The sequence below is a fragment of the Myotis myotis genome, unplaced genomic scaffold, assembly GCF_014108235.1.
Source record: "Myotis myotis isolate mMyoMyo1 unplaced genomic scaffold, mMyoMyo1.p scaffold_m19_p_12, whole genome shotgun sequence".
Classification (NCBI taxonomy): Eukaryota; Metazoa; Chordata; class Mammalia; order Chiroptera; family Vespertilionidae; genus Myotis; species Myotis myotis.
In genome coordinates, this window is record NW_023416316.1 from 43,369,915 (window position 1) to 43,397,749 (window position 27,835).

The window sequence follows — 27,835 nt, forward strand, 5'->3', positions numbered from 1 at the left end:
GGGAGGAAGCCTGACGCCGTTGGCAGCATGCGGAGCCAGCAGGCCATCATCCTGCCCGCCTAGCTCTCTAGGCTGGGGGTCATGCTCCCTGTCACTGCCCTGGAGAACACTTTACTTTGGGTTCATTAAGGACCGACTGTGAGGCTGCCCATTTTTATCTTGGTTCCTCAGCCAACTTCTCCCAGTTTGCCTTTGAGTCCGTGGTGGCCATCGCCAACAGTCTGCACAACAGCAAGGACCTGAGCAAAGACCAGCACGGGAGGAACTGCCTGCTGGCCTCCTACGTGCACTACGTCTTCCGCCTGCCCGAGCTGCAGAAGGACCTGCCCAAGTCAGGTAGCATGGCCTCGAGGTGGAGTCTGGTGGCCGGGGACCCTCACCCCCACTCCACTGCCACGTCATTCAAATAAAATAAAAAGCATGAATGTTACATTTTATTTTTCAGAATGACACAAATATGACATGAATACTAAAATTAAGAGTTTATTTCTAGATTTTCCTCTTGCTTTCTTCCTGCCTCCATCCTTCTTTATATACTCTAAGCACTTATTTTCTCTGCCTGTTTGATAATCCCTCACTGGTCTTTACCTAGTAGGTAATTTTCAATTCAGTTAGGATCTCTTTTGTAAAATATGGAGAAATGACAACAGACGCCTAGGAGTCTAGGAAATTAATGGTAAGGAGAATAATATATATTTGATAGTGATGATAAGCACTATTTCCTAGATTTATCATTATGAAAAATTAAATCCCTTTTCTCATGTCTCTCTAACTAGCCTTTTGAAATAATAATATTTCATTTCTCCATTCTTTGTTATTTACATAGGTAATACTCAATAAGACCTACTGGTCAGCTTGATAACCAACAAGTTCACAAAGTCCTTGGCCCCAGCAAAGAAACTGGGCCTTCTCATTAGTCCACCCAGCCTTATTTCAAGTAAACCTGCCATTTCAATTGAGTTTTTTTAAATACTGGTCTATGTCATAGACTAGTGATGGCGAACCTTTTGAGCTCGGCGTGTCAGCATTTTGAAAAACCCTAACTTAACTCTGATGCCGTGTCACATATAGAAATTTTTTGATATTTGCAACCATAGTAAAACAAATACTTACATTTTTGATATTTATTTTATATATTTAAATGCCATTTAACAAAGAAAAATCAACCAAAAAAAAATGAGTTCGCGTGTCACCTCTGACACGCGTGTCATAGGTTTGCCATCACTGTCATAGACTCACATAATCACTTTTGAAGACAAGTATATACTGACAGGTGAAAAACATTGAAATATAGTATACACTTATCCTCCTAAGGTTCAGATGATTCCTGGGATCCTGAAATCTCAGAAAACTTTACTTACAAAGTTGTCATCATTTAAATATTAATAAACAAATACATACATCCATGTTTCCAGCTTATCTTGAGAAATCAGAAGCTCCATCAACCCGGAGGGCAGGCTCTCTGTGGCCATAACAGGCAGGAACTGAGTAGCAGCCCCTGCCTTGGGATGAGGCCCGTGTTTCCAGTCTACCACAGCTCTCACCACTCCCTACTGCCTTACATCCTATCTGCTTACCCCCAAATCATTGTCTTCCCAAAGGCATTTGATAATAAGACCCTAATTCTAAGGCCCAATCTAGAAGGTTTTCATTCCACTATCTACCCCATCCCTCTTCAGTTCCTTCTCAAGTCCAGGAAGTGACTCTGACCCACTTTCTATTGACATGTCTGTACCTGATGGGATGCAGGCGGCCCCACTGCTCTCCCGGACCCTCGCTACCACACGTATGGACGCACTTCTGCGGCTGCCGTGAGCTCGAAGCTGCTGCAGGCCCGGGTGATGAGCAGCAGTAACCCAGACCTCACCGGGACACACTCTGCCGCTGACGAGGAAGTGAAGAACATCATGTCCTCAAAGGTAGGGGAGAGGCCAAACCCTGGAGAGGGATGCGGGCTTTCTGTTTTTAACTAACACTTGGAGAAACAACACATCAGCCACGACGGCTGCCCACGGTGTTGGTCAAATGCTTTCCTGCTCAGAGTAGTAACTGTCTTTTCTTTTGAAGTGATTGCGGCCATTCAGAAAGGTGCAGGGGCATTTGAGGATCTGCTCAGTTCACTCTGGCGGGACGTTTTTAGGGCATTGCTGGTTTAGCCACGAGGAGTCAAGAATATCATGAATCTTATTTTCAAGGAAAAAAAATTAGCTCTAACTATTTTTGATACCTAGAAAGGTTGTTTTTTATTTTGTTTTGTTCTTTTATATTTACCTTTTGCATTCATTAACATCTATAGCTTCATTATCCCCTATACTAACCCCAAAGAGTAAATCCACATTTTATAGAGAAATAAAAACTGAGAGGTTTGGTGACTTGCCCTGTTGCCTTTTCTTGATAACGTTTTTTATTATTTTAGAACAGATTTAGATTTATAGAATTATTGTGAGTACAGTACAGAAAGTTTTTGTATACACATACCCAGTTTCCCTGCACATTATAATGGTACATTTGTCACACTTACTGAACCAACATTGATATGTTATTATTAGTAACTAAAGTTCATATTTTCTCAGATTTTCCCTAATGTCCTTTCTCAGTTCAGGGCCCCGTCCAGGGCACCACATTCATTATATTTTGTACTCATGTCTCTTTAGGCTCCCGCTAGCTGTGACAGTTTCTTAGGCTTTCCTTGAGGTATTTTGTAGAATGTCACTCATTTGAAACTTTTAAAAGTTGTGATATAATTTACATACCATAAAATTCACCCTTTTAAAGTATATAATTCAGTGGGTGTTTTTTAAATTTGTTTGTTTGTTTTCACAAAGCAACCATGAATTCTTAGTCTGAATTTTATTTCCAGTTATCTGTGGCCTCAAAGTGGCTAAGCTTTTAGAGTAGGATCATTTCCCCTAAGGACGATAAATCAAACTCTCTAGGTTTCGGCCAATTTTCCTTACAAAATCCACCCATTTGAGACAGTATGTTTTGATAAAGGGAATCGGGACGCCAGGGTTGGGTCGACTCTGACACCAGCTAGCCTTGTGGTGAGAGGCAAGTCAGTTCCTGCCCTGGGCCTTATTGTCCTCACCTCTGTGGAGGTTTTGAACCCTGGCTGAACTTAAGAATCCTCTACGCATCTTTTAAAAACACTGGATCCACCCTGGTTGGTGTGGCTCAGTTGGCTGGGCGTCGCCCATGCACCAAAAGTTTGCTGGTATGATTACTGGTCAGGGCACATGCCCAGGTTTCGGGCTTGATCCTTGGTAGAGGTGTGTTGGCGGGAACCAAGCCAATTGATGTTCAGCTCTCTCATAGATGTTCATCTCTGTCCCTCTTCCTTCCTCTCTCTCAAAAAAATCTTAAAATAAAATAAAAAACACTGGATCCACCCCCAGAGATTCTGGTAGGATATAAGTGTATCATAGGTGATATTCTACCCATTTTTACTTACCAAAAAAACCCAGGGAGGTGTTGAAGCTGGCTCATACTACTTTTTAAGAGCTGATTATTAAATTTTTAGGATTTTTAAAAAATATATTTTATTGATTTTTTTACAGAGAGGAAAGGAGAGGGATGGAGAGTTAGAAACATCGATGAGAGAGAAACATCGATCAGCTGCCTCCTGCATACCCTCCACTGGGGATGTGCCTGCAACCAAGGTACATGCCCTTGACTGGAATTGAACCAGGGACCCTTGAGTCCGCAGGCCGATGCTCTATCCACTGAGCCAAACCGGTCAGGGCTATAATTTAATTTTTAATAATGTCTGTGTTTAATAACACATTTTTAAAAAATCTTAAAAATTTGCCCTGACCGGTTTGGCTCAGTGGATAGAGCGTGGGCCTAGGGACTAAAGGGTCCCAGGTTCGATTCCAGTCGAGGGCATGTACCTTAGTTGCGGGCACATCCCCCGTGGGGGGTATGCAGGAGGCAGCTGATCAATGTTTCTCTCATCGAAGTTTCTAACTCTCTATCCCTCTCCCTTCCTCTCTGTAAAAAAATCAATAAAATATATTTTTTTAAAAATTAAATTATATAAAATAACAATTAAATAAGTTATAGTAAAAACAGAGGTAATCTAAATGCAGGGTGGTATCCTGGGTTGTATCTTGGAACAGAAACAGGACATTAGTGGAATAGCTGAAGAAATCCAAATAAAATCTGTGGGCTAGTTAATAGTAATGTGCCAAGGTTAATTTCTTAGTTTTGACAAATGTACCATAGTTATGTAAGATATAACATTAATGGAACCTGGCGAAGGATGTACTAGAACTCTGTACCACCCTTGCAACTTGTCCATAAATCTAAAATTATTCCACTTCACAAATGCAGTACTCAAACCTTATCCCTTCCTAATTATTCTACTGCATTTTACTATTATCTGTGTTCTTGAGGTTATGTCTATTGTATCTGTTTGGTGGAAATACTATATAATGGTTTGCTACTGCACATCTCTTCTCAATGTTATGCTCAAAGCCATCGTGTTAACTTGAAATCAGCCACAATGGAAGAAGTTACAGCACAGAAATTGGCAAATGCTACAATTCAGGCCCCACTTCTCCACCCCTGAGAGCTGGTGGCTAAACATTTGCCAGCACACCATGGTTCAACCTTATATTTAAGGTTCCTCTGATTGCCCACTGGAGATGTGATCTATAGTTATCACTGACAGCCTTACTCATAACGGTTTTCTGTAATAAAAGTGAAAATATTAAATTCTATGTAGGGTAGGTTAAGACTTTTCTAATTTTTTGTAGTAAGGGGAGAAAAGTTTGTCCGAAGTGGTTTTTGACAATTTCTTACAGTGCTGAGGAGGCTAGTTACAGTACCATCCTAACCCACAGAGAGGCACTGTTCCCATACATTTTTTTCCTGCTCTCCCAATAAAGTCACAGACTGAGACTGTTGAAGGGACTATTACTAGTAAGCACCCGTGGTACTTAACTAGGTTTCACTGTAAGTAACTACACACCAAACTGTGGTCAGTAGTTGTCTCGGGTGCAAGTAGAACTAGGTGTAACTTTACCTTCTTTTGCTTTGTTTTCTATTTATGTAAACAGTCGTTTTACCTTTGTAACCAGGGTAAAAGTAGAAAATACATTAAAAGGGAATTTGGAGGTGGTGACCTCCCGGTCCCTGGCTCATCTTGCCAGTGAGCCACTGTTGGTTGCCTGTTGAGTGGTGGTTTGTGTATTTCAGATTGCTGATCGCAACTGCAACCGGATGTCTTACTATAGCTCTGGCAATAATGATGTTCCGAGTGCAACCGGAGCCCCAAGGCCAACCAGCAAAAAGGTACTGAGCAGGGCAGTGTGAGGACAATATTTCCCACCCTTCACACACACACACACACACACACACAGATGTTTGGGGCCCTCTCCCTATCCCCCATTTTTTGACCAGGTAATTACCTACTAACTCAATGGTTCTCCAACTTACCATGCATCAGATATGCCTGGGAGGCCTGTTAAAACTGATTGCTGGGCCCTCTCCCCAGAGCTTCTGATTCGGTAGATCTGAAGTGAGGCCCAAGAATTTGCATTTCTAATAAGCCCCTTGCTGATGCTGGTCCAGGGACCACACTTTGAGAACCACTGCATTAGCTTTTTTTTTTTTTAAGAGAAGGAGAGATGGGGACAGTTCATCCTCCACCAAAGTGCATGGCAATAATGTGGCATCAATTATTTTAACAGTACATATATTAAGGAACTATGAAATGCTTTCTCATAATTCTTTCTAATCACCCTTTCCTGTGAGTTCAGAGACTTTACAAGCGGTTAAACTGCTCACCAGAACTCCTTATATTAACAAACTTCTCTGATTGTAGTCCCTGACTGTGGCCCAGAGGTGGAGGGGGAAAACTGTCTGTCCCAGGTTTCCTCCTCTGCCATGCACCCAAGATTCTCATGTTTATAGTAGCTACTTACGTTAAGGCAGTGGTTCTCCACCTTCCTAATGCCGCAACCCTCTAATACAGTTCCTCATGTTGTGGTGACCCCCAACCATAAAATTATTTTCGTTGCTACTTCATAACTGTAATGTTGCTACTATTATGAATCATAATGTAAATATCTGATATGCAGGATGTATTTAGGCGACCCCTGTGAAAGGGTCATTCGACCCCCAAAGGGGTCACGACCCACAGGTTGAGAACCGCTGCGTTAAGGTCTTGCGTGTTTGTTAAGACCGCTAGTAAAAGGGAAGCCATTTGCAACAGCTGACAACTCAGGAAAATGTGTATTAAACAGGCGAGGAGGAAATGAACTCAGCGTAACTCACTTGGGACTAGGTGAGGGAAATATCAAGCGAGCGGGAGCCCTGCAGGGCTCATGCTACACTAACCCAGGCCCCATAAATCTGGGGAGAGGTGCCAGGAGTTCATGGTAAAAGAAGTGAAAGGAGATATGCGTAGGTGCTGAAAATAAACTTTTCACTTACTCTAAAGCTTAGCTTTGAGCTTTGCAGTGACTGGTGACAGGGACCATTTTCCTTCTAGAAACCATGATTTTCCTACAGCCTGACAACCTCAAGGCAGGGCTGATTTCTCCCAGGTGCAGTCATTATCTGGTTTTGTACTTGCTTCATTTTAACTTGGCTTCTGGTCAATGAGATAATTTCATTTCCGAGGGAAGTTTAGCCGGTGTGTTTCCTTAGGAGCTGAGCAAACAGGGTCCAGCTGCTTGGCTACTTCCTGTAACCTCGGGAGCAAGGTGTTCCTGTAATACTGTTGCCTGGTGAGCAGCATCAATTCTTTAAGAAGCAGTAATCCCTCTCTAATCTGTTCTTGCCATAAGACTCAGCCAGTCAAGCTGACCTACTTTCTGGAGGTTCCCTTTAAAGCCAGAAGAGTGTTCTCTCTCCTGCAGTGGGAAGATCGTGTGTAACCACATTACATCATGTGCGCACTTAGACCACCTGCCAGACTAACACTCACCTTATGCCTCTCCAGGTGGGAAAGCTTCCCTTAAGACTCCCAACAGCAAACAAATGTATTAACGTGTATTAAAATTATAAAGGTTTGACTCGCCTGGCAGAATGAGTGGAACCCACTGACTAGCTTCATTCAGCATTCTCCATTCATCACCAGAACCGGCCAGGGATGTAAATAGTTAGAATCCCCAGACATCTGCACGTGGATTTTCCATTTGCCTCCTTTTAGTATAGCTGAGTAACTCTCAGATTTTAATGTCCGTGAAAATTAATAAATTGGGTTACATGCATTCTGCACATTGTGGGTAATTTAAGGCTTAGTCAAGGGCAATCTTTGCTATAATCAGCTTTTTGCTTTAGGTGTTGAACTTAAAACTTACCTTCGACATAAGCCAGTGCTCTAGGGTGTGATATTAGGGTCTTCAAATTTTATCTTTCTTACCCACAAAATGATAAATAGTAACTTCACCTGCCTTTCTTCTAGGTTTTGTGGTCATTAGATAAATGAAATCCATAGAAAATGTCCATTTTTGTCATTAGTTAGGTTGACCAACCATCCCAGTTTGCCCAGGATTGAGGAGGTCCCTGGGACTTTCATTTTAAGACCATGACAGGCTCAGGCAAACTGAGGTGAATTGGTCATCTACCTTTAGTTTTGAACTTCGTTCCATCAAAACTTGTCAAAAGCATTAACAAGTAGCCAGATAAATGAGGGAATGGGAAAGGCACAAAAGGTATAAAAATTACCATTTGCTCTCGAGCAGTCAGGTGACTTGAAGGGAAGTGTGGACATAAAGTGGAGCTGAGGACTTTTCAAGCATCTGACCCTGGGACGTCAGAATTTAGAAGTTGTGAGTTCAGGCTGATGCCAGTATGCCTTTTACTGCAGAGGATCTGCTCATAAACCCAGCCCATCATGTTTCCCACAAAGCCATAGTGGGAGTATTAAAAAACAACAACAACTGTCCAATCTGGAAGGGAGTTTAAATATCAGCTAGGCATTGGTTCTCTAACAGAGGTCCCCAGGCCAGCAGTGCCAGCAGGAACTTGTTAGAAATGCAAATTCCCAGGTCCTGCCCCAGACTTACTGAGTCTGAATCCAAAACTCTGGGGGTGGACCCAGCAGCCTGGGTCCTCACAAGCCCTCCAGGGGATCCTGCTGCACAGTCATGTTTGAGAACCCAACAACAGATTTCATGGGTGAGAAAACTGAGGATAGAGGAATGGCTTGCACACAGAGGGTTTGCTGCAGGATCTGAAAGGAAAACCACAGGCACCCCCAGTTCTGACGGCTACCCCAGAAAGCAGATCCCCTCCCCAAGCTGAGGCCATTCCTTCAAACCCAGCTCTCCTGTGTGATACCACCACCAACCTTTTCCTACCGACCTAAATGTTCACCAAGCTCAAGTTATTGCAGCATTGGCTTTGCCATCCACCTGTGGTCTAGGACAGCCGTCGCCAGCCGGTGGTCCGTGGACCATTGGTGGTCCGTGAGGTCCAAAAGGTTGGCAACCACTGGTTTAAGGAAACTTTTGGAGCAGTGGTTGTCAACCGGTGGTCCGTGGACCACGGTTAGTCCGTGAGGTCTGAAAGGTTGGCGACCGCTGGTCTGGGACATGTAGGACACATGTGTCAGTAACTAACAAGCTATTACAATTGATAAGAAAGAAAAGAGGTGTTGGAATACGAAGCATTTGTCCTCACAGACGGTCATTACATGAATGTAATGTTTCTTTGGGTGTTTATCGTCTAGCATTTCCATGAGGAGCTTGCCCTGCAGATGGTGGTCAGCACTGGAATGGTGAGAGAAACAGTCTTCAAGTACGCCTGGTTCTTCTTCGAGCTCCTGGTGAGATTCTTGCATGTTTCTGTCTGTGCTCAGTAGGGCGTAAAAAGCACATGGCAGAAAGGCAGTGATGTGTCCCATAACAGGAACTGACATTTTATACACCAAGTTGCTCCCGCTGAAAACCTGAGATCATTCCTTAAAATCCTACTCTCCTTCACCCCCCCCCCCCCCGCCCAACCTCCACCAAATCTTGTTTTTTTTCTGTTTTGAAAATCTACCTCCAACACTTTGGTTCTCACCATCTTCAGCACCCACCACCAGGCCAAGCCACCATCATCTCTCTGGTGCTTTTTGCAATAACTTCCTCTTTGGCTGCCTGCATTCATTTTTGCCTGAGCCCATCCATTCTGCACAGGGCCCCCAATATTAAACAGATAACATCATTCTCCTCTTTAAAAACCTTCAATGATTTTCGGAGTATCAGAAATAAAGCACACATCTTTGTCATGGCCCCCAAAGCCCTCGTAATTCTATTTGCCTCCATCTCTAACCGACTCATCTCCTGAGTGGCTCCACATGGCATCCTGGAGCTCTCTTTGCAGGCGTGTTGTCTTCTCTGCATATAACAGTGGCTCTGTCCTTCATGTAATTCTACTAATGGCTGGCACCCCTGAGAAAGGAAAAATAATAGCATTGAAAATGGGTTGTACATCTTACTGTGTTTGTGCCAGGCACAGTTTTAAGCACTATCTCATTTAATCCTCAAACAGCCTTGAGACGGGAGTTCTCTATGGGGTCCGGGGAAGGGTGGCGGTCACAAGGAGGAGTCTCCAGGCCCACCAAGGCTTCCTCAGTCCCGCTTTGCTGTCCCTCACTGCAGGGAGCTAAGAACCATGGAAAAGGTACAAGTTGCTTTTGACCTTGCACATTTATTTACTGGGACTTGGGCCCAGGAGAGAAAGCAAAAGCTAAAGCACTGGGAGGGAGGGAAGGAGGACTATCCCTTATGCTAAACCGATGCTGGAAAGAAAGCTCTTGGTGATCCCAGCACATGGAGGAGGTTGGTCGACATGCAGGTCACCCAAGACACGGTTACCCGGGGCAATACATGTTCTAACCTAAGTCTGTCAAGGTCCTAGCCAGACAGCGTTGGCATTACTCAAAGGGGTCAACTGAAAAGCATTTATCGGAGGGACTCTGCCCAGGGTGCACACAAGTTACAGAAGCAGATAACGGTTGGTGAGGCACCTAGGGAGCTGCCAGTGCTGGAGGTTGTTATTCTAGCTCTAAAGAAGCCAGGGTGGGGAGCACTATAACAGGGCCTAGAGAACGCTAAGGCAGAGAAGGTCCCCAGACAGCAGCTGGAGTCTTAGGGAAATGTTGCCACTGCCAGAACCATGCTGCGGCAGGAATGAGGGCATGGAGAGGATAAATACCAGGACTCTCCATTCTCCAGCCCACTGATCCCTTGCTGGTGCCTCCTTTGGCCACTTCCAACCAGAAGCCAAGGAGAGGTGTAGTCCACGGAGATCAGCTTCCCAAGGTTCAGAGACAGAAAGGGGGAAGGGATGGATCTAAGGAAGGGCTGGGTGGAAGCAAATGGAAACTATCAGCCCCAGCCAGAACTTGGCAAGGAAACTGGCCTCAGACTCAGACAGGGTGCCCAGTCCTCCGTGCATTGTTTGTGCATTTGCTTTTCAGATGCCCAGGAAGCTATTTCAAAGCCAAGACAGTTTTTTGCCCAAGAAGCTTGATGAGAAAGAAAGCTCAGCCTTCTTGAACTTAGCCAACAACCTGGGAGATTTAACACCTTTCAGTTGTGTTAATGCCCAAGCAGTAATGAACAACCACTTTGGCATGAGAGCTGCCGAACACCCTCCTTTTGTGAATTGCACACTTGCTAATGAATAAATCCCCGTGCTTCTATAAGCCGCTGAGCCAGACTTTGGGGACTCAGAGGTAAATGGGTGACCTAGTTTGCTCAGGACAGGAACGTCTGCACCAAGGTGTTCTTTAGAGGTACACTTGTTCTGAATGGGTCACAAAGGCCAATATGAGGAAAAATATTTCCCTGCCTTACCCCACCCACAAATAATGGGCCAAGCACCCACTAACATTTCTACGGGGTGCTCCTCTCTAGCCGTACAGAGGACACAGTAGCTGGCAAGTTGCTGACCGCCTGGAAAGAGGCCATCAGCTGGAAGTGTGGTATTGTGAGAATTATTTATTTGGTTGTGGATGGCCAGACGCAGCAGGCAGGAGCCGAACACCGCAGTGAGCTCCAACAGCCGGGTGCGGGGTAGGGAGCCAGCAGAGAATCAGGACTAGGGTAGCCCAGAACAAAGAGGCCTTGTGTTCCCAGGTCCTTGGTTAGCACAGCGAGAGACACTCTGCCAGACAAAAATGGGGTCCAGTTCCCACCCCTCCTCCAGGTCCTCTCACCAAGAGTGTGAGGCTCTGTGGGGTGCAGACATGTACATGGGTCCTGAACCACAAAGGACTTGACAGTGAAGAGAAACTATGGTTCTTACACTGGGCTTTCAGATTCTGTGTTCTTAAGTCTTCCCCAAGCTGGCCATGGCATTATTATTTTTTTATTTTTGTAAATCCTCAATTGAGGATATTTTTCCATTGATTTTTTAAAAATATATTTTATTGATTTTTTACAGAGAGGACGGGAGATGGATAGAGAGTTAGAAACATCGATGAGAGAGAAACATTGATCAGCTGCCTCCTGCACACCTCCTACTGGGTATGTGTCCACAACCAAGGTACATGTCCTTGACTGGAATTGAACCTGGGACCCTTCAGTCCGCAGGTCGACGCTCTATCCATTGAGCCAAACTGGTTAGGGTGATTTTTTTTTTTTTTTTTTTTTTTAGAGAGTGGAAGGGAGCAGGAGAGACAGAGAGAAACATTGATATGAGAGAGACACATTGATTGGTTGCCTTCTGCACAAGCCCCAACTGGGGCCGGGGATCGAGCCTGTAACCGAGGTACATGCCCTTGACTGGAATCAAACCCAGGGCCCTTCAGTCTGCAGGCCAATGCTCTACCCACTTAGCAAAACAGGCTAGGGCCATTGCATTATCGTAAAACATGAAACATAGAAAGCCTGTCTGCTGTTTTTCTCTTCTTAATTCACCTTCTCCTTATTGTTTTATCTGTTTGTCTCAGTGCTGATGAAAATTGCCAATCCTGCATTCTAAGATACTGAAAATTACCCTTAGTGCAAAGCAGTTCTCCCATATAGCTCTTGTGGGGAGGGGTCATTTTTCCCATACAACTGTCTTTCCTCTTCTTCCAGCCCTGACCTATGCAGTCATCTTCAGGCAAATGTGGGCAGTCTAACTTCCAGGGCCATTTATTTTTGCCACAATTCTCTGACTAGCCTGGACACATTCATGAAAATGTCTTCAGAGGATAAACACCCAACCACCAGAACTCCCAGTCTTTCCCATCAGACTGTTCCTAATTGCTCCGAGCAACTTCCAACAAGGACAAAGTGCAACCTCAGACTGTATCAAAGGGAGGGGTATGGACCCACAAATCTCCTGGTCCCAAGAAAAAGTCCCTCAGATAAGGATGATCTAGATTTAAAATTGTGGTAGGCATTGAGCTGGTGGTGGATAGTTACAATACAATCACCAATTGACACAAAGGTTTTTATTTTTATACTAGAGGCCTGGTGCATGACATTGGTACACTGCGGGTGGGAGGGTCCCTCAGCCCAGCCTGCACCCTCTTGCAGTCCAGGACCCCTTGGGAGATGTCCAACTGCCAGCTTCTGCCTGCTCCCCTGGGCCTAAGCCAGCAGTCAGACATCCCCAAGGGGTCCTTGGTGCTGCCGCAGAGGTGAGAGAAGCTCCTGCTACCGCCACTGTGCTCACCAGTTGTGAGCCCAGCTTCTGGCTGAGTGGTGCTCCTCCTGTGGGAGAGCATCTGCCCCCCTGGTGTTCAGTGTGCGACTGGTCATTCCACCATTCAGTCGATTTGCATATTAGCCTTTTAGTATATAGAATATATATGTATATGTGTATATATATATATTTTATTTAAGTATATATTTAAATATTTAAAATATAGATAAAAACAGATCAGTCTTATAGAACTCAAAACATAATTTCTCTTAGAAGCAATGTTTAAAGTAGTCAAGATTCCAGCTAGCATACTATAGAACTGCTTCTGGGGAAAACTGTGCTCTTCATTTCAACTTGAGATCCAATAGGAGGAATGTTTCTTTCCATTTCTCCTTACTGTAATTTGAGGTATAGCAGGGACTTCAGTTCACATCACAAGCAGTTTCATAAACAGTCCCCCTTCTGGTGGTGTGCTGTGTGCTATGGCAGATTGGTGGCTAAGTGGCTCTGGGAGCCTCACGGGTCTGCCTTCCCGGACATAGGCAGTTGAGTGAAGGGGAGTCTCATGACACGGTGGCTAAAAATTAAGCTCCCTGGCTTTGTCAGCAGCAAGGAGGAAGCCCCCTGACTTGGGGTCAAAAAGAGGACACCCTCCCACCTCCTGCCACCATGGTAACCATCTGTGTATCAGGAGCATTTTTAGTCCCCAGCCTGCTTGGGCAACTACCAGCACAGATAAAGTGTTAGAAAGTCTATTGTTAATGAGCTTTTCTTCCAGCCTTTTCCCCTTTCCACAGTGTACAAGCAGGTCACCAATTTCCATGTTGACATTTCCCCCATCCCTCTATAGGTGAAAAGCATGGCCCAGTATGTACACAACATGGACAAACAGGACAATTTTCGGAGGACTCGTTTTTCCGACCGTTTCAAAGATGACATAACTACCATTGTTAACGTGGTCACCTCGGAGATTGCAGCCCTTTTAGTAAAGCCTCAGAAGGTAACTGTGTCGTGTGACTCTTTATGTTCTAAATTTTTTTAACTTGAACATGTTATTTTCATAATCAGAGAAAAACAAGCATCATCTTAAAGCAATAATTTGAATGTAACTAACTATACCTGACACGCAAATGCTGTTTTTTTAAACTGAATGGGACCTTAGAGTGGGACAGGAGGTTTGCTCTAAAGAAATTGCAACATCTAATTACAATAGTTTGAATTACTATATCAATGTAGAAATAAGAGAGAATATTCTTGTCCTTAGGAAATATACCATGAAGTATTATGGGGTAAATGGGCATGATATTTGTGACCTCCTTTTTTAATGGTTCAGAAAAAGAATTGTATAAAGGGAATGATTAATGTAGCAAAATGTCAAATATGTATGAACCTAGTTGAAGGGTATACAGGAGATTTTGTACTATTCTTGCACCTTTTTGGTAAGCTTAAAATTACTTTAAAATAGAAAGTTAAATATATAAAATGCAATAAAACAAAAATTTTAAAGGCAGCTATAAAATTTGAAGCAGCAGTGATCATTATTAATACCTTTATCATTATAAAGAACGTGTATAGCACCAAGTGCTCAGGAGAAATAACCACTTTTTCTCATGGCAAACTTTCTGAGAATGGCAATGATATCTCCATTTTGGCAGGCATGAAAAATGAGGCACCGTGAGGTTGAGATTTTTAAAAGTCACACAACTAGCAGCAAAACCAGGACTGACAATTCCATGCCAGAATATTCAGGCAATTATGTATACTACCCAGGGGTGGCCTGTGAGGATGCTGAGAGTGTGAGGACTTGGTGCTCCATGATATTGTGGAAACTTCTTTATCAGGTCTACATCCATGCCAGTGGCTGGTCAGCTTGGCCTGAATAACAAGAGGAACATAACATAACAAGAGGAAAATATTTTCAAGATATATTTTCAATAGTGTCAGAGAAAACTGATTCATCATTCTGGGACTAGAAGGCATGACCATGCACAAGTGCATCTCGATTGCTCTGAAGTCCTGTAAAACCCCTCATGCACATGAGCCCTGTGAAGTAATAAAAAACCCCGGTCTCACTTTATGCAATAATTCACCCTACCATGAGTGACTATGAATTCTTTTAGGCTGGGCCTGATGCCTAATTGGAGAGAAAAAAATCCTTAGGTAAAAATGGATTTTTTTATCCTGATTTGATTTTCTGCAACAGTACTTATAAGAATCTGTCTCATTGAAGATAGTGAATACATTTCAAGTTACTTTTGCCAAAACAGTACTTACCAGAATCAAATAAATTATGATAAAACCATCTGAAGAAATATGAGAGACTAGGATGTAGGAAAATGTTTATTATATAACTAGAGGCCCGGTGCACAAGATTTGTGCACTGGAGGGGGAGGGAAGGGGGCAAGGTGGGTCCCTCAGCCCGGCCTGTGTCTTCTCATAGTCCAGGACCTCTTGAGGGATGTCTGCCTGCCGGCTTAGGCCCAATCCCCAGGCCCTTTCGCAGTCTGGGACCCCTTGCTCCTTACCGCACGCCTGCAGTAGAGGCAGGAGAGGATCCCACCACCGCTACTGCGCTCGCCAGCCTTGAGCCCAGCTTCTGGCTGAGCAGCGCTCCCCCTGTGGGAGCCCACTGACCACCAGGGGGCAGCTCCTGCATTGAGCATCTGTCCCCTGGTGGTCAGTGTGCATCATAGCAACTGGTTGTTCCTCTGTTTGGTCAATTTGCATATTATGCTTTTATTATATAGGATGTTGAATGAAAAAATTCAGGACCCAGCATTGTATATAGAGAATGAGCTAACTTATATACATACATGTAGGGGGAAAGATTAGAAGGAAATGTACCTTAATATTAGCAGTAGATAAAGAATTACTTGATTCAACCTCATGGCATCAGTTAAGTTTTAAACTATATTTGCTCTAATTGTGCAGGGTTACCTGCTTAGCCCAGTGTCTCCTAGAGGAAGGAACACTGATTATAAAAATAGGACCTGCCTCTCCCAGCTTTCCCACTCGGGACCAGGGGGTTCATGACCAGGGTTTACCACAAAGTGACTTGAGTGTTTATATATTTGTTTTTAAGGAAACCGAACAGGCAGAGAAGATCAACATTAGCCTGGCTTTCTTCCTGTATGACCTTCTCTCACTTATGGATCGTAGCTTTGTGTTTAACCTCATCAAACACTATTGCAACCAGGTGAGTGTTCCCTTGGACACAGTTGTGTTGCCCCTGGTTCCTTCTGGTCTATGTGATGCTCGTTGTCATGGTGAGCTATCTTATCCAGTGCCAAGTTAGACAGCTTGGCTCTTGTACATTCTGAGTCTTATGCCATAGACATCCCTAGACACAATGGTTTGCATGGATTCCTAAAGCATTTATCAACCCAATACAGAAGGTTAATCTAAGGAAACTGAAATTTGTTACTGATATGGTCAGCTTTCTTCAATTTACATTTAACAGAAATTGCATGACCATAGCATTCGATCTTTGACCAGGCGTAGAATTCAAAATATGAGGTCTCTTTTCACATATTAGGATAATTAATTAAAGTGCATGAGGAGGAGGCATGTCCATTGGCAAGGATGAGACATTGGTTTCCTGTGACAAGGCGAGAGGTGTTTATGATGATCTATTGAGAGGTTCAAGCTCCATCAAAACCCTTCTTTCTGTGCTTTGCCTTAAGAGAAGCTGCCTCTCATTGGCAGCCTATTGAGTCTGGATCCTTCAGTTGTCACTTTCCCCAAGAGAAGCATGAGATCTCTTCCAGACTGTCACCTGTGTCAGCTTTTCGTTGCTAATTTCATGGTTGGTTTGTTCAAGGGAAGATTTTTTTTCTGAAAACTCTTCCAGTTTTCTGTTTCTTTCTCTTCTCCCTCTTTGAAGCAAACTCTGGGCTTTTTTTTTTTTTTTCAAAGTAATTTGATGATCTCATCCAGGGAACTGGCTTGAGAACTTCCTGTTGGGGTCTTTAATTAGAAACTACAAAAGAACCCTTGTGGCATTAAGGCCACCCAGTCATATTCCATTAGTTTTGTGTGGCCCCATGTGGGGGCAACGCCTTTCATTTAGTTTCTTGGACACAGTAGGGTTTTTGTAGAATTAATTATATTCTGTTACACTGAAGACATACTTCCAGGTTATGAACAGAGGCTTGCCTTGGTATTACAGATTTGACAAGACTGGGGTTTGGGGCAAGAGTCCTCATTTTGGGCAGTTTTTAGGCTAGGAATCATGAGAGGACACAGGTAGTGGATGAAAAGCTTTTGGGCCTCCCTGTAATACAGAGTTTGCCCTTGGAATCTTGTATGTGCATAATACCTCTCAACATCCTATAGAATCCGGGGCCCACTGAGCCATAGGATGTTGAGAGGTTTCTTTGCAGAGTTTTCTGTGTACTGCCCCATTCATTTTTATTAATCTGGGGTGAAAGGATATTTTTGTGTCTGTCAACCTCAACTCCATTCACCTTATAATAAATGCTTCTTTCCTGTCTTCATTGTTCTCCCCAGCTGTCAGCCAAGCTGAACAACCTCGCGACGCTCATCTCCATGAGGCTGGAGTTCCTGAGAATCCTCTGCAGCCATGAACATTACCTCAACCTGAACCTCTTCTTTATGAGCGCGGACACTGCTCCAGCATCTCCCTGCCCCTCCATATCTTCCCAGGTAACCCGTTACCTGAAAGAGTTATACACATGATTTCACTTAATTAGCTTAATTTAGTAATTTGTTCTCTAAAGGTTGGCGTTATTAATTTTTAAAGAACCAAGCCAGGTCGGTGTGGCTCAGTAGTTGAACCAGGAGGTCATAGTTCAATTCCTGGTCAGGGCATATACCTGGGTTTTGAGCTGGATCCCCAGTAGGGGGTATGTGGGAGGCAGCTGATCAATGATTCTCTCTCATTATTGATGTTTCTATCTCTCTCTTCTCCCTTCCTCTCTGAAATCAACAAAAATATATTTTAAAAAAGAAAAATCAAGCTATGGAAACAGATAAATTGATTCAAATACATATAAATATACTTCCCAAAGTTGTACCATCTAATCATTTACATACTAAGTGGTTGATTTCTCTCTAGACTCTAGAGTCTAGAACAAGAAATCCATATATACTATGAAAAATCAGAAATTTATAGAAAAGTCACATGTCTTCTTTTGTCTCACATTAATCATCTTTCTGCTTCAGCTTGACAGTCTCCTCTAGTCACTTCACTTTTCTGAAATCCCAGCACCATAAAATGTATGAAGTTTCAGGTTCCTTTTTATTGATTCCAAAATGACCTAATAGTGTTTTTAAAATATATTTTTATTTTTTTATTGATTTCAGAGAGGAAGGGAGAGGGAGAGAGGGAGAGAGGGAGGGAGAGAGAAAGAGAGAGAGAGAGAGAGAGAGGAACATCAATGATGAGAGAGAATCATTAATCAGCTGCCTATAATAGTGGTTTTTAATGTGGATATTATATCCTTGATCTCTCTCAGAACTTTTTGCTGGTACTATTATAAAATGGAATTCAGCACAAGATGAGTCCACCTTGAATCACATTCCAGATCATTTGGTTCATGAAACACTGAAAAGATTGCACCATAAACTAAGCAAATGGCCTGTTGTATAGGGAATATATTTCTAACAAGTTTTGTTCATGATCAGTCAGAAAGAGGAACACTTGTATTAATATTTATACACAGGAGTTCCAGCAATCATTTTTTGTAGAACAGTATTTTTCAAGTTAGGCTCAGTGGGCCCCAGATTCTATAGGATGTTGAGAGGTATTATGCAAATACAAGATTCCAAAGTCTAATCAGTTTGGAACCCCTGTGTTAGCAGGTTTCTTTGCAGAAGGCCAACTAAGAGTCTCTGACTTGGTGTAAATTGTAAATGCCCCAGGGGCGGAGGAGGCAATCGGAAGGAGGTGTATAATGAGCAGCTATTCACAAAATGATCTGACTCCAGAAACTTTTTGTTTTTCCTCCATAGATTTCTCAAGGGGCTAGTGTCCTCTAGAAAAACTTTAAGGAAATGCTATTTTTATAGTCACATTTCATTTATAGGGGAAAAATCAGTAGCTCAGAGAAGCAGGTAAGATTTCTCAATATTAGGTTCTATTTTTGTTGAATATTTCTGGATACTAGCACAAAGGTGAAGGTCTGTCTTATTAGTTAAAAAATAATAATCTTGGCCATTCATGCCCAAAGACATGATCTAGATATTGGCTATGCGATCATCTGAGTGAGAACTGGGAACGGTGTCTTACAAGCTGCAATTCCATTTGTGTTCACTTTGCCCCAGGTGCTTGCCCACGTTCCCTCTGACTACCCCAGGGAGTGAGCAAACCCAGGGGCCAGGCCCAGCCCCACCAAACATCAAGGATTCCAGAGACATTTTAGATTCTCTTAGTGAAATATAAAGTGTGCCGCAGGATAAGAGCACAGGAATTACCTGGGACTGGTCCATCTGACACCTCCCTGCCTTGACACCGCTTTTAGTTTCCAGGCCAGCACCATTCAGACACTGTGTGTAAACCATGTTTAGAAGTGCAGCTCAGTGTATGAGCCCTGTTCACTTTAAAGGGGGCAGTTTGTTAGAGAGGAATTGCCTGCTCACAGCTGCAGCGTTGGATCCCATTCCCATTTCCCTGTCCAAGTGTTGTCCTGGGATTTTCATCTTCAACCTTTGATTGCTTGTGAGGAAGGGAGTGTTCCGCGTCGTGTGACAGAACCTGAGTGCTTTATTTTCATCTTCCCCAATGGGCAGTTTTCCGCCTGTGGGGATGGGAAAGCTAAGTGACCACTCTAGTCTCGGTTTCCTCATCTGTCCCATAGGGAGAGTAGTGATGATCTGCCTCACCGGGTCGTGCTTACCAAGCTTGGCCGTACTCATGCTCAATAAATACCAGCTCTTGTGGTCTTAGTCCCAGTTCTTGTTACTCATACAGCTGCTCCTTGCATTTCTGTAGAACTCGAGCTCCTGCTCCAGTTTCCAGGACCAGAAGATCGCCAACATGTTCGACCTGACTCCTGAGTTCCGCCAGCAGCACTTCCTCACCGGCCTTCTCTTCACGGAACTGGCTGCTGCGCTGGATGCCGAAGGGGAAGGGTATGTTTCTGACATTAATAACGGGATACGAAGCACACACAAAAATGCTACCTGCTACTGTTTGCAGTTCCACATTCAGTCCATAGCACCTTTATACCCACTAGCACGGCTATAATAAAAAAGACTGATAATAGCAAGTGTTGGCAAATGGAATATGAAATCTTCATGCTCTCCTGCTAGGAATGTAAAGTGGTGTAGCCACTGTTGAAAACAGTTTGGCAGTTCCCCTAAACGTTAAACATAGAGTTACCATATGACCCAGTAATTCTACTCTGTGGTATGTACTCAAGAGAAGTAAAACTTATACCACACAAAAACATAAACAGAAATATTCATAGCAGCATTCACAATTCATAATAGTCAAAAAGTGGAAAGAGTCCAAATGTCCACCAGTTGATGAGTGGATGAATAAAATGTAATATATTCATCCTGGCCATCGTGGCTCAGTAGGTAAGCATTGATCTATGAACCAGTAGGTCATAGATCAATTCTTGGTCAGGGCACATGCCCAAGTTGTGGGCTCGATCCCCAGATTGGGCCATGCAAGAGGCAGCCAATCAATAATTCTCTCTCATCATTGGTGTTTTTATCTCTCTCTCCTTCTCCCTTCCCCGCTGAAATCAATAAAAATATATTTTAAAATAAATAAAATAAAGTGTTATATATTCATACAATATTATCCAACAATAAAAAGGAATGAAAGACTTGATGCTACACCATGATGAATTTTAAAATATCATGCTAACAGTGACCCAGGACTAGAACACAGGTAGTCTGTGTCTGAGCCATAAATACTTCTACCCAATTTTTCTTGATTTTCACATTGTCACCCCATTGTTTAGGAACATGCTGGTCACTCCTTATTGTTTAAGAGCATTTCGGTCCATCTCCCTTCATCATAACCTCTAGCTTTCTGTGTTGTGCCAACAGGATCAGCAAAGTGCAAAGGAAAGCTGTCAGCGCCATTCACAGCCTGTTAAGTTCTCACGATCTTGACCCACGCTGTGTCAAACCAGAAGTGAAGGTCAAAGTCGCTGCCCTTTACTTGCCTTTGGTTGGCATCATCTTGGATGCTTTGCCACAGCTCTATGACTTTACAGGTAATAATTCCTTCGGTTTCCTCCTCTGGATTGACGGGGACCCTGCCCAGTGCTCCACTAGAATGAGGTTTCTGTCATTGGCTCCAGGGCAGATATGCTTAAGGGAACAGGTCTCCACACCGTGCTCTCCAGACCTTTTTAAGGCCCCAATAAGTTTTATTTTCTTAAGGTACATAACCCTGTCTATGTTTTTATTTAAAGATTATTTATTTGTTCATTCATTCATTCGTTCATTGGTCTGATGGTGTATAATAACCTTTATAGACCATACACCACAAAGGACGAGATAATAACAAGATCACCCAACTTTGGAGATTCCTGCTTTAATGCCTTGAAATAAAGGTGTTCCTTACCTTCTGAGCAAAGAAGCAGCCTCAAATGAACCTAAACAATTGTTACATGCAAAAAAATATCCTGGTGTCTTTCAGGATTAGGAAAGTCTGCCATGGGGGAGGAATTTTGCCTTTGGCACTAAGAAGTTGATTCTGAGGTCAGAAGTCAGTATCTCTCATATAGGAAGGGGGGAAAGGATAAATTATCTCAAAGGGGTTGGAGCATATTACAGTGTGGATTCGGAATGTAGGTGAACAAAACTACCCTATACCTGAGAAAAGCAATCCCATTGCCTACCCTCCCCCCAACACACACACACACACACACACACACACACACACACACACACTTACACTTCTGATCACTTCAGAGTGGTGCTTGCTTTTCCCCAAACTCAAGGGAAGTTCTTAGAAATGACCATGCTGCTCTCTTAACTGATGAAGGATCCTGGGGTCTGAGGAATTCTTACATCAGCCTAGCATTCTTGTGGTCAAATCCTTGGAATCTTAGAACCACCAAAGTTCTTGCTTCCTCTAAATGCAAAGTGTCGTGTGCGATTTAATTATTTCTAAGATCATTATGGTGATAATTATTTAGCTCAGAAAATGAGCAAAAAAAATAACGGGCAAGGAAATTACAGAAGCAAGCTTGGCACACAGGGTGAGTGGGCGGCAGGAGGACATAGAGCTTCCTCTGGGTGTGCCTGACTGGAAGGCAAATAGAGAACAGAGTCATCTTCAAAATTTGAAGATGTGGCTCAGAGCAGGGCAGGTGTCTTGCAGACCATTTCTAGAATTTTGTGTGAAAGTTTCTAGAAAGTTTCATTTGAAGACCCATGATTGGTTTGTTTCCAGAGCAGGGAACCACTTTATCACACATTCTCCAGAGATTCCTTGTTGATTAGAATTTTCCAAATTAGTTATTTGGGATCAAAACTTTCTAGCAATTCGCTTTTGAACCTTTTAAGTCTTGACTATTTCTTTACATATGCATTGAACTTTATGGTCATAATGAGCTGACAAGTGGTAAAACAATAAAAAGTATTCTATTATTAATATGGTATAGTATCTATTGTATATGTAATCTTTATATTGATAAACTAATAAGAATATAGTCTTTAGAAAGAGATACAACTGAATTCAAACTGCAGCCCATTTATTACTATATGTGATTTTTGATGAGATCCTCAACCTTTTCTCAGATGTAAAAACTATAATGGTGCCCACATCATAGATGAAGTGAGAGAACATTTTGTATAGCAAATATTTAGATCCTTCCTTCCTTGTCTTATAACTATGACCCTGTGCATATTTAGAGGGAGAAAGAATGTATCCTCAAATATCCCTGTATTACCAGGTCTTGTATCATTTCCATGTGCTATTCATTTTACCATTTGTTTAAAGACCCAATTGCCTTAAAATACAATAGTGAATTATTATTTTTAAAAATTGAGTTCTTAAACTGCATCCTTTTTTCAAAATGTTAGCAGATGAAAATACTGTTCTCATTGTACTTTAAGAAAAATTGAAGGTACAATACTGATAATGTTGACTGGTCTAATAAAATTAGTTTGTAATGGATCAATCAGGTGCAAGTGTTTTAATATACTTTTCTAAGAATTTTCTAAATACTTTATATATGTGTGATTGGTAGTGTTTTTAAAAACCAACCTTTTTTTTACTTGCCTATATCTAGACATATGTATAAGGATAGATATGTCTAAATTACATAGATACAATAAATTGACATTCATTTAAAAACATTTAAAAATAAAGTATTACTGAATTTGTGATAATAGCTTGTTATTCTATAAGGTATTAATTAATTCTGTAATTATAGGCTCCTTTCTATTTAGTTATTATTTAAAATATATGAACACATTTTTAAATGTTATAGAAAAGTGTTATGAAAGTTCTGAAAATTTTTATTTTAACAACTAGAAAAATTAATTTCTAGCATAATCTTGAACTGGGCGTTCTGTCTTTTTTATTATAAGCCTCCCTCCCCTTTCCCCTATAGACAGTAGCAGATAAATAATGTAAACATCAGTTTTAAAATTACTGTGATGACTTTAGTGACTGATAAGGATCAGGTACACATTGGATATTGGGTTTAGGACATAAGAAATCACCATCTTTGACTTGACATTACCAAAGATATTTTCTTAATTAGTGTTTTGGGTTTCTTTTTTTTAAAATTTAAATTCTTTATTATTTAAAATATTACATATGCCTCCTTTTTCCCCCGTTGACCTCTCCCCGGCCACTCCCACCCCCCAGCACATGCCCTCACCCCCCCCCCCCCCACTATCTGTGTCCATTGGTTATGCTTATATGGATGCATACAAGTCCTTTGGTTGATCTCTTAATACCCTTTCCATCCTCCCCTGCCTTCCCTCTGAGGTTTGACAGTCTGTTCATGCTTCTGTGTCTCTGGATCTATTTTTGTTCATCTGTTTCTGTTGTTCATTGTATTCTACAAATGAGTGAGATCATGTGATATTTGTCTTTCTGCAACTGGCTTATTTCGCTTAGTATAATGCTCTCCAGTTCCATCCATGCTGTTGCGAATGGTAAAAGTTCTTTCTTTTTTTTTTTTTTTTTTTAAATATATTTTATTGATTTTTCACAGAGAAGAAGGGAGAGAGATAGAGAGTTAGAAACATCGATGAGAGAGAAACATCGACCAGCTGCCTCCTGCACATCCCCCACTGGGGATATGCCCGCAACCCAGGTACATGCCCCCGACCGGAATCGAACCCGGGACCTTTCAGTCCGCAGGCTGACGCTCTATCCACTGAGCCAAACCGGTCTCGGCAAAGTTCTTTCTTTTTTATAGCAGCGTAGTATTCCATTGTGTAGATGTACCATAGTTTTTAATCCACTTATCTGCTGATGGGCACTTAGGCTGTTTCCAAATCTTAGCTATTGTACCAAAGATTTTTTTAAGACGAATTACTAGCGCAGTTTTCAGTTTACAGCACAATTGAGAGGTGGGTATAGAGATTTCCCGTATACCTTCTGCCCCAACACATACATAGCCTCCCCATTAGCAGCATCCCCCACTAGAATGGTACACATCTTACAACTGGTGAACTACATCAACACATCATTATCACCTAAAGTTCATAATTCACATTGGGGTTCCCTCTTGGTGTTGCACATTCTAACGGTTTGGATAAATGCGTAATATGTATTCATCACTGTAGTATTATAAGTAGTTTCTCTGCCCTAAAACTCCTCTGTACTCTGCCTATTCATCCCTCCCTGCCCCCAATTCCTGACCACCATTGAACTTTTTACTGTCTCTATAGTTTTGCCTTTTTCACAATGTCATATAGTTAGAATCATATAGTATGTAGCCTTTATAAATCAGCTTCATTCCCTTAACAATATGCATTTAAGGTTCCTTCATATATTGTCATGGCTTGCTAGCTCATTTCTTTTTAGCACTGAATAATTTTCCATTGTATGGATGTACCAGTTTTTTTCATCCATTCACCTACTGAAGGACATCTTGGCTGCTTTCAGGTTTAGGTAATTATTAATGAAGCTGCTAAAACACCTACATGCAGGTTTTGATGTGGACATGTTTTCAACTCCTTTGGGTAAATACCCAGGAGCACAATTGCATTGATAAGACCAATAATGTTTGACTTGCAGCTGCAGATGCCCGTAGTGGAAAAAACCGCGCCAGTGGTTCGGATGAAGAACAAGATGGGACCAGTGGAATTAACCAGAATGTGGCACTGGCCATAGCTGGGAATCACTTTAATTTGAAGACAAATGGACCTATGCTGTCTTCCTTGGTATGTTGCACATTTCTCTAGTTTGTTTTTCGTTTTGAGTCTTTTCCCATCTTCTGATGGGTTCATTCTTATATTCACCTACCAGAACCCTCCCTAGAGTAGGCAGTGAGATTTCTGCCTCTTTGTTCGATGCTGGAACAAGTCACTGTGAGGCTGGCAGCTGTGGAGGGAAATTATGCAGATGAGGCTACACACACAGTCAGATGGGGTGCTGGCAACAGCAAGAGAATCACAAGTCCAGTTCAGACCATCTCAGTGGTGCCAAGTTCAAGGCTCAGAAAACCAGGAAAGAGGTGAAACGGGAAACCTGAGATTATTGCAGAGGATCAAACCAAGGCTCTCTCAGTGGGAGGCTTGAGCTATGTTTATTCTGTATATTTATTATTCATACTGTGTCTGCCTCCGAAAAAAGATTGAAGGTCGCTTGATAGATTGCTTATTAAGCAAAAGACTTCAGCTTTTCTAGGTCCCCGGAGAGCCTCAGCAGAGTTATCTGGCACAGTCCCTATGCACAAACTTGGGTTTAAAGAGGGGCTCTCCCTGGAATAAAACGTCTGACTCATGGAGGTGTGATCTCTCTCTGTTTCTTGATGAGCTCTGAATGCCCCTATGTCAAGTCGACTCTCTCTCATCCTGCTAATGGAACTGAGCATTTCAGAGTAGAGTGTATCTGTAAAGGACTCAACTAGGTTCTCTCCTGGAAAGGCAGTATTGAGACCTAACTCATCCATGCTAGATGACTTTCTTCTCGTCCCTCCAGCATTTTTAATCTCACATTTCCCCTCCCCACCCCCCACCCCCATCTCCAGTAAACCTCCATGAGGTTTGGAGGACAGGGAGATAAGAAAGAGAATAGACATTTGAGAGTTGACATTACTCATCCTACAGTTTGATAAATACTGTGTTTTATGACCTCCTCCACCTTTCTAATAGCCATCTTAGCAAAGTGAGGTGCTTGAGGTGGTGTATGCCTTTTACATTGTTATTTGATCTAAGGGCAAAAGTTCAAATGCCCAAAGCTCATCTATTAGAAGATATTCCCTGTGAGGTTATATCTAAAGACTTCATGTCTTCTTTTCACTGTACTCAGAAAAACTAAAGTTAAAGTAACTTCATAAGCCCTATCATTCCCATCCAAAACCAACATTTCCCTCCCATACTTACAAATAGCTCATTGCAAATTCACCACGACAGTCCATTGGATATTAGCTACATCACATGAACCAACGGTGCTGCCACATATTGTTCTCTCTGTTGATCTGATGAGTGACAGAAAGTATGCTCAGCACTCTAAATGAACTCTTATGGCCCGTATACTCAAGCAGGTAGCCTGAGTTCCCACACCCATACACCCAGAAAAACATAAATTGTGGTTAAAGTCACATTACAGAGGACTCCACTAAATTATGGATTTGATTAATTGGTTGAGCATATTATGCTTTAGTTCTCTGCTATAAGACTGCTTTAAGTCGCCTAGTGTCCAGATTGAAGGAGAAATACTTGGATATCTTAGCATGGGAGTCCCTTGTTATCACTGAGATTGGGGGAGGGGTGGTCAAGGTCCAGGGCAGACCACCAGACCACAATGCTCCTGAGACAGAGCGTCCCCAAAGTTATGTGGCTAAAAGCCTGGCTCAGATACAGCCCCAGGTGAGCCTGTTGGCCGATGAACCTGGCGGTGAAAGGCCAAGTTCCTGGAGACAGACCCCAGCCAAGTTAGAAGTACAGTTACTGTGTTCTAAGAGATTAATGTCCCTTAAGACTTTCAGTGTTTCTGCTGCTTAACTTCTTCCTCTGCGTTTGTCTCCCCATCTGCCTGCTTCCAGCCCTACAAGCAGTACAACGTGCTGAATGCCGACACGACCCGAAACCTCATGATCTGCTTCCTCTGGATCATGAAAAATGCAGACCAGAGCCTCATTAGGAAGTGGATTGCTGACCTGCCCTCCATGCAGCTCAACAGGATTTTAGATCTCCTTTTCATCTGTGTCTCGTGTTTTGAGTACAAGGTAGGTGTGGGGTGGCTCCGTTTTAAACTAGTTCTCATCTCTCAAGGTCCATCCTGTCTTGTCGCTGTTCCCCTTTGTTTGGGCAATGGAGGCATCAGTACTTTTTCTTATTTCTGTATTAAAATCCATAACCGATTTGCATATGCAACATCTATCTGGATATGATAATTCCTCAGGGAAACGGTCCTTGCCTTCTGCAGAGAGAACTCCATTCCTGTTAACAGGCTTTCAGCCATGGGATCCCCCAGAACAGTGTCTCTGTAGAGCACATGTCTGTACTGGCCGATCTCACCTTGGAGTATTCTGTTGTGAAGAGTGTCCCCATAGACAGAGATCTCACCAAACAAAACATCCTTCTTCCTCTGTCCTGTCCAGGGAAAGCCGAGTTCTGACAAAGTCAGTACCCAAGTCCTGCAGAAGTCGAGGGATGTCAAGGCCAGGCTGGAAGAGGCTTTGCTCCGCGGAGAAGGGGCCAGAGGGGAGATGATGCGGCGCCGGGTCCCAGGTGTGTTGGATCCGCCCTTCCTTGTTTTCTGTCAGAGACTTCTGCACCCTTTATGGGAGGAATGCCCTCCCAACTTGAGTAGACACCATCACTTTAGTAAGACACTATGATAGTAAAGACAAGCAGGTTCTGGGATTCTGTGCCTGATGTGTGTCATGTCAGCCCTGTGTCTCTTGAGGGAACGTTGCTTTCCTGCGATCACAGGAACCCCAGAAATGTCCCCAAATGGCATCTTCAGCCTAAAACTTGTCTGTTGTAAAAGATCACCTTTAAGAATGTGAGTCATCGTATGAGACAAATGGTGTCTCTCAAGGCTGAAGCCTCTCCACGGGATGTTTGACTTGTCTCCTCGGAGCGTGGTCAATACACGGGGTACTTCTGGTTTCAAGATCATCTCCCCAGGTCACTC

General features: G+C 42.7%; 1 protein-coding gene across 6 annotated transcripts in view; it reads left to right on the plus strand.

Annotated features, from left to right (window-relative positions):
• Positions 1–27,835, plus strand: part of DOCK8 (dedicator of cytokinesis 8) — a 196,846-nt gene that overhangs the window by 132,243 nt on the left and 36,768 nt on the right. For all 6 annotated transcript variants that reach the window (XM_036330926.1, XM_036330922.1, XM_036330924.1 and 3 more), the window contains 12 exons: positions 172–336; positions 1,750–1,919; positions 5,200–5,295; positions 8,684–8,779; positions 13,430–13,579; positions 15,662–15,775; positions 17,089–17,244; positions 19,532–19,671; positions 20,602–20,771; positions 24,767–24,912; positions 26,739–26,921; positions 27,297–27,426. In XM_036330926.1, the coding sequence (XP_036186819.1) occupies positions 172–336; positions 1,750–1,919; positions 5,200–5,295; positions 8,684–8,779; positions 13,430–13,579; positions 15,662–15,775; positions 17,089–17,244; positions 19,532–19,671; positions 20,602–20,771; positions 24,767–24,912; positions 26,739–26,921; positions 27,297–27,426 (1,716 nt within the window). The remainder of the gene's footprint in view (positions 1–171; positions 337–1,749; positions 1,920–5,199; positions 5,296–8,683; positions 8,780–13,429; positions 13,580–15,661; positions 15,776–17,088; positions 17,245–19,531; positions 19,672–20,601; positions 20,772–24,766; positions 24,913–26,738; positions 26,922–27,296; positions 27,427–27,835) is intronic.